The 14,341-nt window shown below is 35.3% G+C and overlaps 6 protein-coding genes across 6 annotated transcripts; 3 read left to right on the forward strand and 3 right to left on the reverse strand.

The window, feature by feature from the left end:
* Positions 1 to 757: 757 nt before the first annotated feature.
* I206_107428 (uncharacterized protein) lies at positions 758 to 1,912 on the forward strand (the record flags this gene model as incomplete). The annotated part of the gene is made up of 1 exon (XM_019157470.1): positions 758 to 1,912. One exon carries the CDS (start codon positions 758 to 760, stop codon positions 1,910 to 1,912), a length of 1,155 nt encoding a protein of 384 aa, XP_019009110.1.
* Positions 1,913 to 2,405: 493 nt separating this feature from the next.
* On the reverse strand, positions 2,406 to 5,071 carry I206_107429 (uncharacterized protein; the record flags this gene model as incomplete). The annotated part of the gene is made up of 9 exons (XM_070203515.1): positions 2,406 to 3,102; positions 3,180 to 3,491; positions 3,552 to 3,618; positions 3,674 to 3,826; positions 3,885 to 4,018; positions 4,077 to 4,265; positions 4,414 to 4,518; positions 4,590 to 4,839; positions 4,909 to 5,071. The coding sequence occupies 9 exons, from the start codon at positions 5,069 to 5,071 to the stop codon at positions 2,406 to 2,408; spliced, it is 2,070 nt and encodes a 689-aa protein (XP_070059616.1).
* An 841-nt stretch (positions 5,072 to 5,912) lies between these two features.
* I206_107430 (uncharacterized protein) lies at positions 5,913 to 7,181 on the forward strand (the record flags this gene model as incomplete). The annotated part of the gene is made up of 6 exons (XM_070203516.1): positions 5,913 to 5,915; positions 5,990 to 6,182; positions 6,271 to 6,380; positions 6,467 to 6,855; positions 6,932 to 7,005; positions 7,081 to 7,181. The coding sequence occupies 6 exons, from the start codon at positions 5,913 to 5,915 to the stop codon at positions 7,179 to 7,181; spliced, it is 870 nt and encodes a 289-aa protein (XP_070059617.1).
* A 734-nt stretch (positions 7,182 to 7,915) lies between these two features.
* Positions 7,916 to 10,751, reverse strand: I206_107431 (uncharacterized protein; the record flags this gene model as incomplete). Its single annotated transcript, XM_070203517.1, has 18 exons — positions 7,916 to 7,964; positions 8,014 to 8,111; positions 8,181 to 8,197; positions 8,258 to 8,313; positions 8,370 to 8,555; positions 8,610 to 8,653; positions 8,698 to 8,772; positions 8,823 to 8,874; positions 8,925 to 8,971; positions 9,027 to 9,104; positions 9,164 to 9,242; positions 9,311 to 9,477; positions 9,530 to 9,563; positions 9,621 to 9,766; positions 9,831 to 10,013; positions 10,074 to 10,157; positions 10,221 to 10,385; positions 10,488 to 10,751. The coding sequence occupies 18 exons, from the start codon at positions 10,749 to 10,751 to the stop codon at positions 7,916 to 7,918; spliced, it is 1,824 nt and encodes a 607-aa protein (XP_070059618.1).
* A 719-nt stretch (positions 10,752 to 11,470) lies between these two features.
* Positions 11,471 to 12,248, forward strand: I206_107432 (uncharacterized protein; the record flags this gene model as incomplete). The annotated part of the gene is made up of 3 exons (XM_019157474.2): positions 11,471 to 11,504; positions 11,711 to 11,880; positions 12,210 to 12,248. The coding sequence occupies 3 exons, from the start codon at positions 11,471 to 11,473 to the stop codon at positions 12,246 to 12,248; spliced, it is 243 nt and encodes an 80-aa protein (XP_019009114.2).
* Positions 12,249 to 12,445: 197 nt separating this feature from the next.
* On the reverse strand, positions 12,446 to 14,072 carry I206_107433 (AmmeMemoRadiSam system protein B; the record flags this gene model as incomplete). Its single annotated transcript, XM_019157475.1, has 8 exons — positions 12,446 to 12,628; positions 12,717 to 12,975; positions 13,030 to 13,167; positions 13,252 to 13,363; positions 13,499 to 13,611; positions 13,695 to 13,869; positions 13,954 to 13,997; positions 14,062 to 14,072. 8 exons carry the CDS (start codon positions 14,070 to 14,072, stop codon positions 12,446 to 12,448), a joined length of 1,035 nt encoding a protein of 344 aa, XP_019009115.1.
* Between the last annotated feature and the right edge of the window lie 269 nt (positions 14,073 to 14,341).

Here is a 14,341-nt window from a genome sequence, read left to right on the forward strand (position 1 = left end):
TGAGCAATCGGCAGACACCGTCTTCTGAATTGATCGACATATGAGATAAATCTGCAGTTGGATAAGACTTGGAATGGGCATGCTAAAGGAGCGATTGCATCTTCCTTGTTCTTCATGAAACGACAAGAACGCAACTGAAAGAGCCAAAAGCTTGTAAAGGATTACAAAAAGCAGCTATATCTGCCCAGCTAAGGATCGAACTTAGGATCTCCCGATTGATTGTGTCTCGCTTCGTTTAGAACCCCAAGAAGGGTTTCAAAGCGTTTTAACAGTCGGGTGCCTTAACCAGCTTGGCCATTGGGCAGGTCCACGAGCAGCTCTGATTTTGACCTGAATTTATACTGATAATATTCGTTGCGATCCTTGACGCTCACATATCTCTTATTGTTCCTTCAACGTGTTTGTTCTTGAATACGGCCAATATGATTCGATCTAGTACGTGATTGAGCGGACAAAGCGTTATCATGTCATCATTGCTAGTATATCGAATACGTCTTGTGGCGACTGATCACTGCCGCTTTGATGGTTTTGGAATTATTCTCATTGACTTATTCGTTCTTCCTTTCTGTGTCGTATCTGATATTGAATAAATGACACCTCTTGGCGATATATCAGAATTGTAAATCGTTTAACTCTGATACGATCATTTGCCAACCCATCAGCCAACGCTTCTTCCATATTCTTGAGGAAATTCAGCCTGACCAAGCGAATACCGCACCTCTTTATCTCTCCTCTCCACCAATCCATCAGCTTCAGTATGACTTACTTTGATGATCCCAGCGCAATGGAATATCACAACGAAATTATCAACTCTCCTGTAAAATCAAAATACGCTAGGAGTCCAGTGCAAGGTGTGTCTATCATGAATCCTGAACAATGCGTCAGTGATAAAAGTCATCTCAACACAGTTCATCCCCTTTCTAAAGATTCTCTGAATTTCAACGAGAAACCACAATTACAATCACCAATTGAAACGGAATTAATAATACATCCATGGTTTCCCAAAAAAAGTATAAATGAAAAGCAAATAATGATTATTTCAAAAGATCAAATTGGATATTATATTTCAGGAAATTCATCTAAAATTATAGGTATTAATTTTAATTATTTTAATCAAAATAAAAATAAAAATAAAAATAAAAATGAAATTGAAATTTTAAATTGGAAAGATTGTTTTTCAGATTCAATTACATTATATTTAACAATAATATTTAAATTAAATAAATTTTTATTGTTTAATAATAATAATAATAATGATAATCAATCAAAAAATTTAATTAATTTATTATTTAATTTTTATTTACAAAATACTTTAATTTTAATTAAAATTAAAAATTTAAATAAAAAATTATTTTTAAATAATTTTATAAATTTATCAATAATTAATTATAAATCAATAAAACCTTTTGAATTATTTACATTATTTTCATTAAATAATAATTTTAAAAAATCTAAAGAATTTTCTTTTAAAACATTATTTCCAAATTTTTTAAATAAAATTCCAAATTTAATTAAATTAATTTTAATTAAAAATAATTTATCAATTTATTTAGAAAAATTAAATTTTTTACATTATAATATTTTAAAAAAATTTAAAGAATTAGAAAATTGTTTTAAATTTGAATTAAATGTAAATATTAAATTAAATGGATTTGGATCAATTTGTAAAAAAAGATTTGGAAGAGGTTGTTTTTCTTATATTAAAACAAATAATAATTTTTTAAAATTACGTTTTCAAGTATCAGAAATAATTATTAAATTAATTAAAGAAAATTTATTTAAATTTATGTGTTTTGAAATTGAAGAATCAATTCATAATTTTGTAAAATGTGAAACTTGTTCACATAGATTAATTAATGCTTATGATGCTGTTATGAGAAATGTAATGGGGGATGTAAAGATGACTATTTGATCCGGGGATTTTTGGTTGAGATATCGAAAGAATCTCCATAAATAGTGGGTAATATCGTAACCGAGTTGAACCAGACACATCTTACGGTGAAACCAAATAGATGGACGAGATACATCTCTCCGAGAAGCCGATCGCCATATAGCGAACTCGATATTCAACGCCACTCATGATGGCTACGAAAGTAGACTAGTAATTAGAGTATGCATCGATATTCTTTTACAACTATATCAAAGCAGAATGAATCTGATCGACGCGTATCGAAGCAAGTCTACAAGCATTTTCTTTCAAAAGCATGAGAATAGAAACATATGGGCAGTGCGCAAGCAATTTTACAATGGCAAGAATAAGATAGTCAAGCGTAACAAGACAAGGGATATTGTGATTAATCATCGACATTGGCAGAAACAAACCTAGATTACGACGCATCAGCCCACGCATACCCCCAGAATTACATTATGCCTCAATCATACGCTTGAAACGAATGAAAAATTACTCACATCAACTCTTGGAATTTATCCCACATCCCTTTTTCTTTAACTAATTTTCTACTCAATTTGACATAATTTGGAATTGTCAAATCAGGCATTTTCCAAGGTGTAATTTTGCTTAACATTTTTTCCCATTCATCTTTTTTCTTCTGTTTCAAAATTTCATTATTCTCCTTCTCATTAATTTCTAAATCGTCATATCCTGGTAAGAATCTCAATGGTATAGGAAGTGGTTGTTTCCAATGTGTATTTTCTGTTGAATTATCATTTGGAGGAAATAGAACACCCTTTTTATAAGTAGTATATTCAATTTCCCATTCAGGTTTCGAATTCTGTTTGTTCAACTTTGGTAAGTAAAATTGAGTATATCCTAATGGACTTAAAGCTTTATTTGATCTTGATGGGGAATTTCTTGAATAATGTCTAGATTGTCTTCTAAATACACAATGTGGTTTATCTTCATTTTCAGGTTTTTTACAATCTCCTTTCTTTGGTCTTTTCCCTCGATGTCTATGTCCTGGTTTACGATCTTTCTTCTTTTCAATTTCAATTTCGTCGTCATCATCATACTCCGACTCATGATCGATTCCTTCTTGCTCATCTTCATAATCGTCATTGCCATCCTCGCCGTACGTTGGGGAATTATGCGGCCTATAGAATGCATCTTCGTTTTTCTCATCTCCTAATCCAGAGATGTTATACCTGGAGCTCCGTCATCAATACTTATCCCCATAGCTAATCTGGATATATGTTGATGTAGCAGCGGTGTGAAGACTCACGTAAATATCCTCAAACCAGGTAAATAAGTAGGAATGACGCTTGCTGCGACATTGACGACAACGTAATCTTTCAGCTTGAGATCTTTAGGTCCAGGCATATCTTGAAAATCTTTCTTCAACTCTTCCTTCAGTGTATCTGCTGCTCCGAATATCCCTATATCCCCTAGACGCTGACTTTGAAAAGATGGCAAGGACGTTAAGTTGGCTGTTAAAGGTGAAAAGTTCTTCTTTGATCGGACCTTAGACTTGGACCTGGTGACTGGTGTGTTTTCCAATTCATCAACATCGATGAAGAAAAAGTGATCGATGTTCCTATAAAGACTGATAAGTAAAACTATACGAGAGAACCCTTCTGACAGATAAATCACTCACATATGCCCAAATAGATGTCCCACAATTGTATCTTGGTATCTCAGTGCCAAATCACCATATCTCAAATCTACTCGGATACGTCAGCTATGTTATCACAGCTCAAAACGAAGTGTCCAGCTCACAGCAATTATCATAGTAATAACCCATGTGAGGCGGAACATGTCCAGTAAGCCAGACTTGCATACCTCTATCCCTGAAAGCGGATAGTTGAACATCTAACCAATCCATCTCAAGGGCACCCGGATCGTTCGAGTGATCGCCGCAACCGTCCACCACTTCCCGTTTGTCAGCTTATCCCTCTATTATAGTTTTCCAGGTTTTTATATAGCTTACAGGTGTTTGAGTCGTACCAAAACAACGTATTCAAAGAGATCACAGCCAGTGTGTCGGGTATTACCTCTACGCTATAGTAAGATCCTCGTTCGAATACGTGTGCAAAATCAGGGGGTATGAATTTGCCCCATATACTGGTTGATATTATTCTCATCAGCTCAGTTTCAGATAGGAAGCAGAAAGGAAGCTCACTGTAAAAACTCTTCGGTCAATTTGCTTGGTCCAGCGGCCATAACGTTGTGTGGCCAAATATCATTGTTACCTATACTAGGTACGATAGGTATATCGGTGCCAAATGCATCAATCATCTTGGAAACGACCATTCGATTGAGTTTGAATATTTCATTAGTCGTACGTGGCAACGAACGATCTATGTCATGTCTGGAGATTAGGAGGTGTCAGTCAATGTCATCATCAAGAACTTATCGATGGTCATGATCAAGTCGAAATTTGATTTGTATTCTGAGATGGGAAGTACAAGCCTGACAAGCTAGCCGTTGTGTATAGCTCAAAAAACTAAGAAACTCACCTTGCATTATCTCCAGTCCAAACTATGAAATCAATCTCATCTCTCCATTCCTTTTTGAGCCAATCAAAGGTAATATTGACCAAAGACATCGGAGTATCACATTTTCTACTCGAACAAGACAGCGGGATTCAGTAGCTGGGCTTATATCGGGTGGATCTCGTCTGATAGCTACTTACGAAACAGCTGTACCCCACTCTCCTGCTAGATCTACACCGTTTTTCTGTTTATCCTTCATTATCTCATGTTTATCTTCATCGTTGTCTTCGTCATCCATATTATCGTATTCGTCAGACTGAACCTTGCCTTTACCTTTCTGTCCCTTTTTCTTCTTATTTCGCCTATGACATCCCGAATCAAAGGTCGCCCCACTTTTATAATGTGGATCAGGATGAATGTCCGTTATATGTAGAAATCTTCCAGTCAGAGCTATTAAATTTGAACGATTAGTTGTCATGAAGAGCACAATGTTCATTTCACATGGGCAGCTTTACTCACGACGGCGTTTAGGTTTCACGAATTGGCTAGGCCCGTCGTCCTGCTGATTTGAGGGAGGTGTCAAGACGACTTGCCCCGGGTTGTTGTTTGACGAAGAAGATGAAGCTTGACATGAAGCTGAGATAGTCAGGCTCAACAAGCCAGCGATGACTATTAATCGCATAGTGATTTTCTAAGTTTGATAAGCCATGTACAATGTTGACTCTTATAGCAGTTTAATTGAAATTGAAGTTGAAGTTGAAGGTGAAAGGCCAAGCCAAAGTCGATCAAGTTGAAATGAACGGTAGGTTAGTGATTATAATGCTGAATAATGCTGAAAAGAAGCGTGAGAATGTAGAACAGTCGTCAAATATAATCGTGTGACTTGTTATATGAAGATATCAATGAAATGTGTTTTAGATTCAATTGAATTGACTTTTATTTTTTATGCTTTCACGAACGTGTTCTATTATTATCTCAATATTTATCTTTATTTCGTAATAGATCTAAAACGCCCAAGCTTAAGTTAATTTTCCAGGTCGATCAAAAGCGTCATACTCCTTTTTATTGATTTTAATAGGCGTCCGGATGGAGGAGAGTGTACCTGAGATATCTTGTGCATGCCTAACGAAGAGTATATATGAATTGATTCCGAATATTGATGTTAAATCAGTTTTTTACCATCTTCGGAAAGAACCCCTTTGAAATATTTTGAGGTTGGTTAATCAGATTTGGACAATCATTGCTACTTCCCGCTTCACGAATTTATTGATTCAGTAGTACTACGCAATCAAATACATTTCTCAGCTTGGCGTTTCTTATTTCATGTAAGTTATATTGTTTTCACCTTTTACCGTATATCACAAAATAGCATTCACAATCATATCATTATCGATAATACTCGTTCGCTATTTTCAACTCGGCTAAATCAGTAGCCTATAGTGACTAAAATTTGCCCATCATTTCGGAAGCTTCACCTTTAACATTAATCTCAGTCCTAATTGGACTATTCACAAAAGACAAAGATGGTGAGTTGCGTCTTTTCAATGTTAACTGATATATTAGTCATCTTATGCTGATATTACTTTTCAAAAACGAATAGCTTCGTCGTCAAACGAGGGAACGACGGGAATACATTTACAAAAAATCACAAGAATCTCAAGAGAGAGCTATATACGAGAGGAAACAGAAAATAAAAGATTTATTGGCTCAAGGTAAACAACTTCCAACTGAATTAAGAAATGAAGTTAGGAATTTAGGTGGAAAAGATTTAGTACTTGATGAAGCGCAAGTTGGTGAGTTTACAACGATTTACTTGATTTTAGAAGAAAAATATATATTTATCATTGATTTAAAAAATTTTAATCTGTCTCTCTCTTTTAGACCCAAGTTCACATATGGATGATGAATATGCCAAAGTTGGTACATATGATCCAAAAATAGTTATAACTACATCACGATCACCTTCTTCACGTTTAATGCAATTTTCAAAAGTAAGTTTTTTTTTAAATTAAAAAAATCATCTTTATTTAAAAAAATAAAATAATTATTAATTTTTTTTATAAATTTAAAAAAATAGGAAATGAGATTAGTATTTCCAAATTCATTTAGATTAAACAGAGGAAATACAGTAATAAAAGATTTAATTTCAGCATGTAATTCACAAGGTGTAACAGATTTATTAATAATTCATGAACATCGTGGAATTCCAGATGCTTTAATAATTTCACATTTACCACATGGACCAACTTTATCAATGACTTTACATAATGTTACACTTAGACATGATGTTTCTTCAAATTCAAATTCAACAGTTTCAGAACAATTTCCACATTTAATTTTTGATAATTTTGAAACAAAATTAGGTAATAGAATAATTAAAATTTTAAAATCACTTTTCCCTGTACCTAAAGAAGATAGTAAAAGAATAATGACTTTTAGAAATGAAAATGATTTTATTTCTTTTAGGTGAGTTTGTTATTAGTGGATAATTTGTTTATGGAAAAATTCCCAATTAAATCCTAATTATTATATATTCTATCAGACATCACGTATTCGCTAAAACAGGTCATAAAGATGTACAATTAGCAGAAGTAGGACCAAGATTTGAAGCTAAACGTGAGTATCAATCATTACACATAGTATTTCTACTTTTTTGCTAAAAACCTCTAACTTACGATCTATTGATCATAGCATACGAGATACGTCAAGGTACGGTTGATCAAACAGAAGCGGATGTTGAATGGTTATTGAGACCATATATGAGAACTTCTAAAAAGAGAAATCAAATTTAAAATCATTTCATATCAAAATCTCTTTCATATCTCGTTTTTGGCCTATCTTTTGTTGTATTAGTATTCATTCATTCATCATACAGTTGATTACACATTCAAGTAATATTATGCATCATATCTCATGTCCTTTGTCATTTTCAGCTTTCAAACGTCATAATGACGATTCAGCTTATTGGTTATGATCACCTAAAAAAGATTTAATATTTACATTAAATTGCATAAGACATATAACACGAAAGTATAAAGTTGATCTCCCTTTTCCCTCTAATTCGTCCTTCCCTCAGTCGTTTTTTCCTGGTTTTTATGTTCACCTACTATATTTTCTTGATACCGACTTTGATGCTGATTAAATTGATGATGATATTCGTTTAATTCGTTAAAAATGATTATGTTGAAATGCGAAATGATGTGAGTGATGTATGAATTACTGTTGTATTGAATGAATGAATATGCACAATGAGTGATTGAAATTAATGCTTAGAACTTGACAATTGTGTATCGAAGAACATGGTTGGAAAGACGAGAAATGCTAATATTGATGAAGAGTATGCAATAATCGATTAAATTATTGAAAAGTACGATGCGAAATATGAACAAGAATTTTGGTTTGAATGGTTTGCAACGCTGTTATCGTAATAGATATACTATTGAATGTTGATGATGGCTGATGATGCTGGTCTGATCGAAATACCGTGCGAGATCGTTGAGGCAAGGGGACAAGTGAATTCGAAAAATTAGCTATTTCCCTCTCGATGCCTAGCGCCAAGCGTATGCATTAGACCCCTATAATCGCTATCAGCCACACCGACGATGCGTTTGCGGATGAACGCACAAAGATCGTAGGAGGTCATTCCCGCTTTGAGAGTTTCGTAACGTCGTACTATAAGCTCGACATGTTTGGCGGACTCGGACGTGTTCTGCTGGGGTCAACTGTGTTTGGTATTAATGTCTGTCAGCTGATAGCGCCTGATACACTAGGGACACTTGATTGTAACTAACGCAAGAAAGGACAAACGCTAGAGGAAATGAAGAACCGTCAGCCATATCTATCGTACATAAAGCCAATGCAAACTAACTAAGATGCGCTTTTCCGATAGATGAGGTTGCGATAGCCACGATACCGGGTGTTCTGCTGTAAACGCCCAATTCAGCGGTACTTCACATACTCAACTACAAATTGGGACTCACCCGTCATTGTGCGAGCATATGGCGTCGACATATTTAACAATAGATCCCCTCCCACCTTCGGTGAGGGCGATTTTGGCGAAATTTACCCCATGATGTGTAACAGCAACGGGTGGATAATAATTCAAGATCGCTTCACAAGTTCGTCGATGAAGTTGTGGATAGCCAATGAGTTTGGTGATTGCGAAGCTATATTCACAGCAGATCAGATGCCTGTGATATGAATGCGTTGTGATGACTCACTGGCCGAACTGATTATTGGCCACTTTAGCGATATCATCCAGTATCTGAGCAATTGTCAGCATGCAACCCCTCAAATCGATGAGCTTACCTCTTTGAATGCCGGCTCCATGAGTTCCTGAGATCCAAAGACCTCGAATACCTGTTGCACAGCGATAGATCCGTGCTTTTGCGGGATGTTAGCTATGATTAAGCCTATTAATATGCGGATCTCACTTCGTTGATGCATGCCAGTTCGGACCATCTGCCGATCATCTCTGCGTTGATTCTAGGCAAAACATCAACGTTTCATCGCAGTCTGTTGTGATAGTAACTTACTTCACGAAGATATCGAATTGTCTAGCCTGTCTGCTCTTTTCCAGATACTAGACGTATAGCCTGATCAGCTGATATCCAGTACACTAGCACTTCTTAGCTCACCTCCCTCCAAAGCCTCCTAGCCCCGGTCTTCATAGAATCAAATATTCCAAAGTTGATCAAAGAATCGGAAATGGGTTGCTATTTTGCAGTGTCAACGGTATCACCCACAGTCCTACAGTCCCAGCGTCCTCACTTACCTCTAATTCCTTGATCATTATAGCTTTACACAAGACGTGCGTACCAAATTTGTCGCTGGCGATCGGTATAATATCATCCCTATTTAGAGTACACGCAATATGATTTAGCAAGAATTTGTTTGACTTGATACAAAAAGATGTATTTACTGTATTTCCCTAATGAATGCCGCCTTGTCCTGCATATCCGCCCTGTCAAGCAATTGCTGACAAAGATAGTTTCCGCAAGATGTGAAACAAAGAGGTTTGGCCCATTGGATGATGGAGCGCACAAGAATACGAGTCGTGTCATTTCCTCGGGGAAGTCCAAGACGGCTCTGGTAAGCAAAATATAAGCTTGATCGCCTTGAACGATAGGAGAGGCCTTACCGCCAAAGCATTGACAGCGGCTTTCAGCCCAGAGCTACCGTATGATTGTCAGCCATATCCCCAGACGGAATGCCACAAATGACGGACTCACCTTTCTGAGCTGCTTTTTGGTATACGATGTGCGATGATCCAAACAATGGGTCTGATAAACTCATTTGGCATATCAGCGAAATTGAAGCTACCTTGTAGTATTGGTCCGACAAGGTGAGGTGGAGGGGAGTAATACGCCTTGTCGAGCTATCGGGAGTGGGTCAGCGTGCGTTTGACACTGTTCACTGAAAGCAAGGAATTTTGTCATCACCTGATCATCTATACCGGATGCGAGCCTGGACGGCTCATAGAAGATTGGAGGATCTTCAAACCTCTGTATCCCGAGCCCGGCAACATGACCGTGTCCCGTAGTTGTGAAGGATGAAATGGAGTTGTCAAAGATCATTGAAGAGCGTGAGCTGACTGGAGGGGATGTATAGAGGGGTGGATCGACCTGAAGTGACCGGAGTTTCAATGTCAGCCTATCGCTCTAAAGTACAAAGTCGGGGCTTACGGCAAAATCGTTCACGTTCCTCTCCTTCAATCGTTGATTTTCCAATGTAAGTTGCCTTACTCTTGCTTCAGCTTGAGCCAGTCGCTGTACAACTCAAATCGTAAGTAACCTCTCGTAGTGATATATCAAGAGAGTTTCGCAGCTTACTTCTTCCAAGCTGATCTGCCGTTGTTTCTGTGGCTGTGCTCGAGATTGATGACCATTTTTGAGAGGGAGTGGTGGACCCCAAGCACCGTTGTTCACCCCTGGCATGAATGGCGAGGCAAGTGCATGGGGTGAGATCTGATTAGGTTGTAGAGGTAGGTCACCCAGCTATGTAACATAGTATTTACAATCAGCATGCGTCGGATATGCACATAACTAAGATGAAGTGATACATTCAAGCAGTAGGGTGATTAATGCGAGGGTACTTACGACTCTTCGTTGTTCGCCATACCCACCGCTATGAGTACTCATCTTTCCAATATTTGAAGCGGATACACCAATATACTTATCAGACCATATAGCCTGTTCGTGATTCGAGATTGGCGTAGCTACAATTGGACTGGCCACTTCAGAAGGCGGAGTATCACTAGGGGTATTACGAAGGTAGACAGAAGATTGGCCAGCTATGGAGTGGGAAGATGGTTCAAGATTCGGTGGGGTCCAGGTCGAGGAAGTGAAGGGCTGAAATGTCATGGTCGACTTGAATGCAGATGGTAAGGGAAACAAGGAATATTAAGACTGATAATCAGGTGTGAGATGTACAATTAGTGTGAAAGAGATCTAGACAATGATCAATATTGGTGACTTGATGACTGGAAGGAGTATGATCAAGCTTTGAAAAAAATTCTCCTAAAGAAAGGGGTCATGAACGAATATAAAAACGTAAGAGAGGATGAAGAAGACAAAGAGATCAAAAGTAGATGGTTCTGAGATCCTTCAAGCCCCGTGAGATCAATTAGGATTTGAAAGAAGTTAAATATATAGAAATGATGAGATAGTTGATTAAATACAATGACTTTTATAGCTTTGTAGATTGACCCCTTTACTAACTTTACAAGTCGCATATACCATATGCTATGCCAATTCCCATCTCAGTGCATAATCGCATGTAAATTTAGTGGACTTGTAAAGAGATCAGTCGCGTGGGGCACCATTATCACGTGAAAACCACTTGAAATCTCATTTCCCATTTCTGAAACGAATTGATTCCGTTACTTTAACACTCCATATCAGGCTCAATTGATTCGCTGGTTTACTCTTACCTGATTAATTAGCTATACTTAATGGCTAAAAGGTAACCTTGAATTCGATAATAACAAATCACATACATATTTCAAAGTCACGCCCAGCATTATACAAAGTACTAGATACTCTCAATCCAACCTTTGAAGTAGATAAATAAGATAGGCAAAATGGCAACTACACCTACAATGGACGAGTATAGACGTAGGTTCTTCCATTTCTTTCTTACATCTTTCGGCAAATTCAAACCAGAATACTGACTTGTATATAATTATATCTCATTTTTATTTGTTTGGCAAACTTAATCATAATAATGATTATACATAAATCTCTCCATGTCTATCTAACAAATCCTTATTGCTGTCTTTGTCTATCAAAAATCTCCGATATATTACAAATACTTTATATAGAAATACTCAAATCTCGTGATGAACATATTAGAGAATCATGGATAAAAGCAATGGAAGCTAGATTAATTAGAGAAGAATTACAAAAATGTTATAGAGGAGAAGGTGTAAATCATTTACAAAATTGCAAAGAATTAGCAGAAAAATACGCAGGTATGATTAGGGAGAATAAGGTGAGTTCATGAGAGAGGTTTTTTTTTATTTTTCGTTTTTGTTTTTGGTTTTTTGGAGATTTATATTTCTGCTTTTTTGCTGCTCTATCAATTCCTACTATACTTAATCTGTTTTCATTTATAATTTCGATTCCGAGACACATTTTATTATCTTTATCCTCGATTCTAAATACCTCTCATCACCTCTCTATGTTTCATTCTTATCTTTTTTTTCAACTTTCTCTTTAATTCTCTTCACTTAATTGGAAATGACAATTTCCTTCTCCCTTCAACCGTAATCAAACCCACTTTATTAGACATGTATGCTAACTTATTTTTCTATCGATCAGGTCAAAGGATACAAACAAATCGATACAGAAATGCCTTAATTTCTTCATTGGTATAAATTCCTTGATATGTATTTTTTGATCACTTAATTCAATTTTGGCTTTGGTACAATGATATCGTTTTTGTTTCCTAAAATTCTCATTTATATACATCTTATTCAATTTTTATCGCAATTACAAAAAAAGAAATCATAAAATACAGTTTAATTTACTCAAAAATTCTTTATCGCTGAAATTCATTAAGGAATTCTAAGAATACCACTTACATAACTTACACTACTATCTTTACCATTTAAACATTTACTACTTTGTTCATACCTTATAAAATTAAAAATAGGTTTTTCATTTTCTGTTTTATTCAAATAAATATGTTGAATTAAATAAATTAAAACTGTAATTGGATTTCTACCACAAATAGTATTCTACAATAAAAGATTTAAATTCTCAACTTTTTTAGTCAATTTTTTTGTGTTTCCTTACAAACGCACTTCTTGAAGTTAAAATACTCACCTTTGTTCTTGTTAAATAAGTTTCCCATTTCTCTATAATTCCTTCATTAGCGGGATTTCGTAATAAATCAATACCTTCATGATCCATATATTGTATAGATTTCCAAATTGGTATACCTCCTTTATCTGAACTACTATATTTCTTAATCAAAGTTGGAGGATCATTTGATGCGGATGATAGTTCTTGAGGAACAGGTGGAACTGGATTAGGTGGTGAAGGAGCATTTGGATAATAAGGTGTACATGAAAATCTCGTTCCCCTTCACTTTTTATTAGTACCTACGTTTCATATCGAGGGTAAATGAGATACATACCAATGACAGAAATCTGATGATATGATGAAAAACGTTTCATCATCTTTCCAAAATTTCGAAAGTATTTCGCTAAGTTGAGTTAATTTCGATGTAGAAGGATGTCCAACTAAAATAGGTACTAAAGTAAGATCATTTCGACTATGTAAAAGTTCATTAGTGAAAGTTAAAATAATAGTTAAAAGGATTATATCAAAAATCTCTATTTAAGTTTTTTAGACTTACCCTTTAAAAATGTGCCTAATATATGGTAAATGCATTTCTAAACTATGTTCATCTTCATCAATTGATTTTCTCATTTGTGAGAATAATCCAGTAGATTCAAGTTCAGTAATTGCTATATAAATTAATGAATTTAGCAATCCCCTTTTTATTTTTTTTTTATTTTTTTTTGGGTGTTATTACTTTCAGATGATATTTAAATTTGAAAAGGATTTAAAAAGTGATAATAGTATTATAATTTTTGACTCACTTTCTAAATCCAATTGAATATCACCTAATGGAGTTTCATAAGCTTCACAAGTTGATAAAGCTAAACCATCAAGATAAATATGATGAGAAGGTCCTAAGAGGAAAATTCTTTTACTACATCATTAAAAGACAAAATTAACAAATATCTATTTAGAAAGATTTGCTTAAACCAAAAATGAGATAAAATTTTAGCTGACATTTTATCAATAGGTATACTAGCATATGCCCAAGCTGCTGTAGGTCCACTATAACTATATCCAGCATGAGGTGCTATAATAGCTTTACAATTTGAAATTGGTGGATTATAATTTAATTCAGGTATTGATTTAACTTTAGATAAATTCGTATTTAATTCTTTACTTAATTGAGATTCTATGAAAACAATATTATCAGTTTCATCATGTGATTAAAATAATAGGAATACTTGTGATGTATAAATGAGAAGCTAATATTTACCTGATGAGCTATACCAGCTCCCAGCGTGAGAAGCTTCTCTTATACTATTTGTTTACTTGAATTTAGCTTCATACACTATGACCACACATAATTCTCATTTTGACTTACCCACTAGACATGATTGAAAGAACTTCTTACTCATGTAATTGGAATGATCAGGATATGAAAAGGAAAGTAGACCATGATTCTTGGATCTTGGATCATTGATCATCCTCTTAGTATCTCGCTGACAGGAATAGGATGGACAACTCGCAAAATGGGGTCCCCGGAAAATGACGTTACTTATCTCTAAACCGAACAATAGCAAGTGTAGGCTAGATGAATAATTTACATTTTACTACTATGCATATGGTGGACAGGTATAAACAACAATGAGGTGTATAATATG

The sequence above is a fragment of the Kwoniella pini genome, chromosome 11 (assembly GCF_000512605.2).
Source record: "Kwoniella pini CBS 10737 chromosome 11, complete sequence".
NCBI lineage: Eukaryota > Fungi > Basidiomycota > Tremellomycetes > Tremellales > Cryptococcaceae > Kwoniella > Kwoniella pini.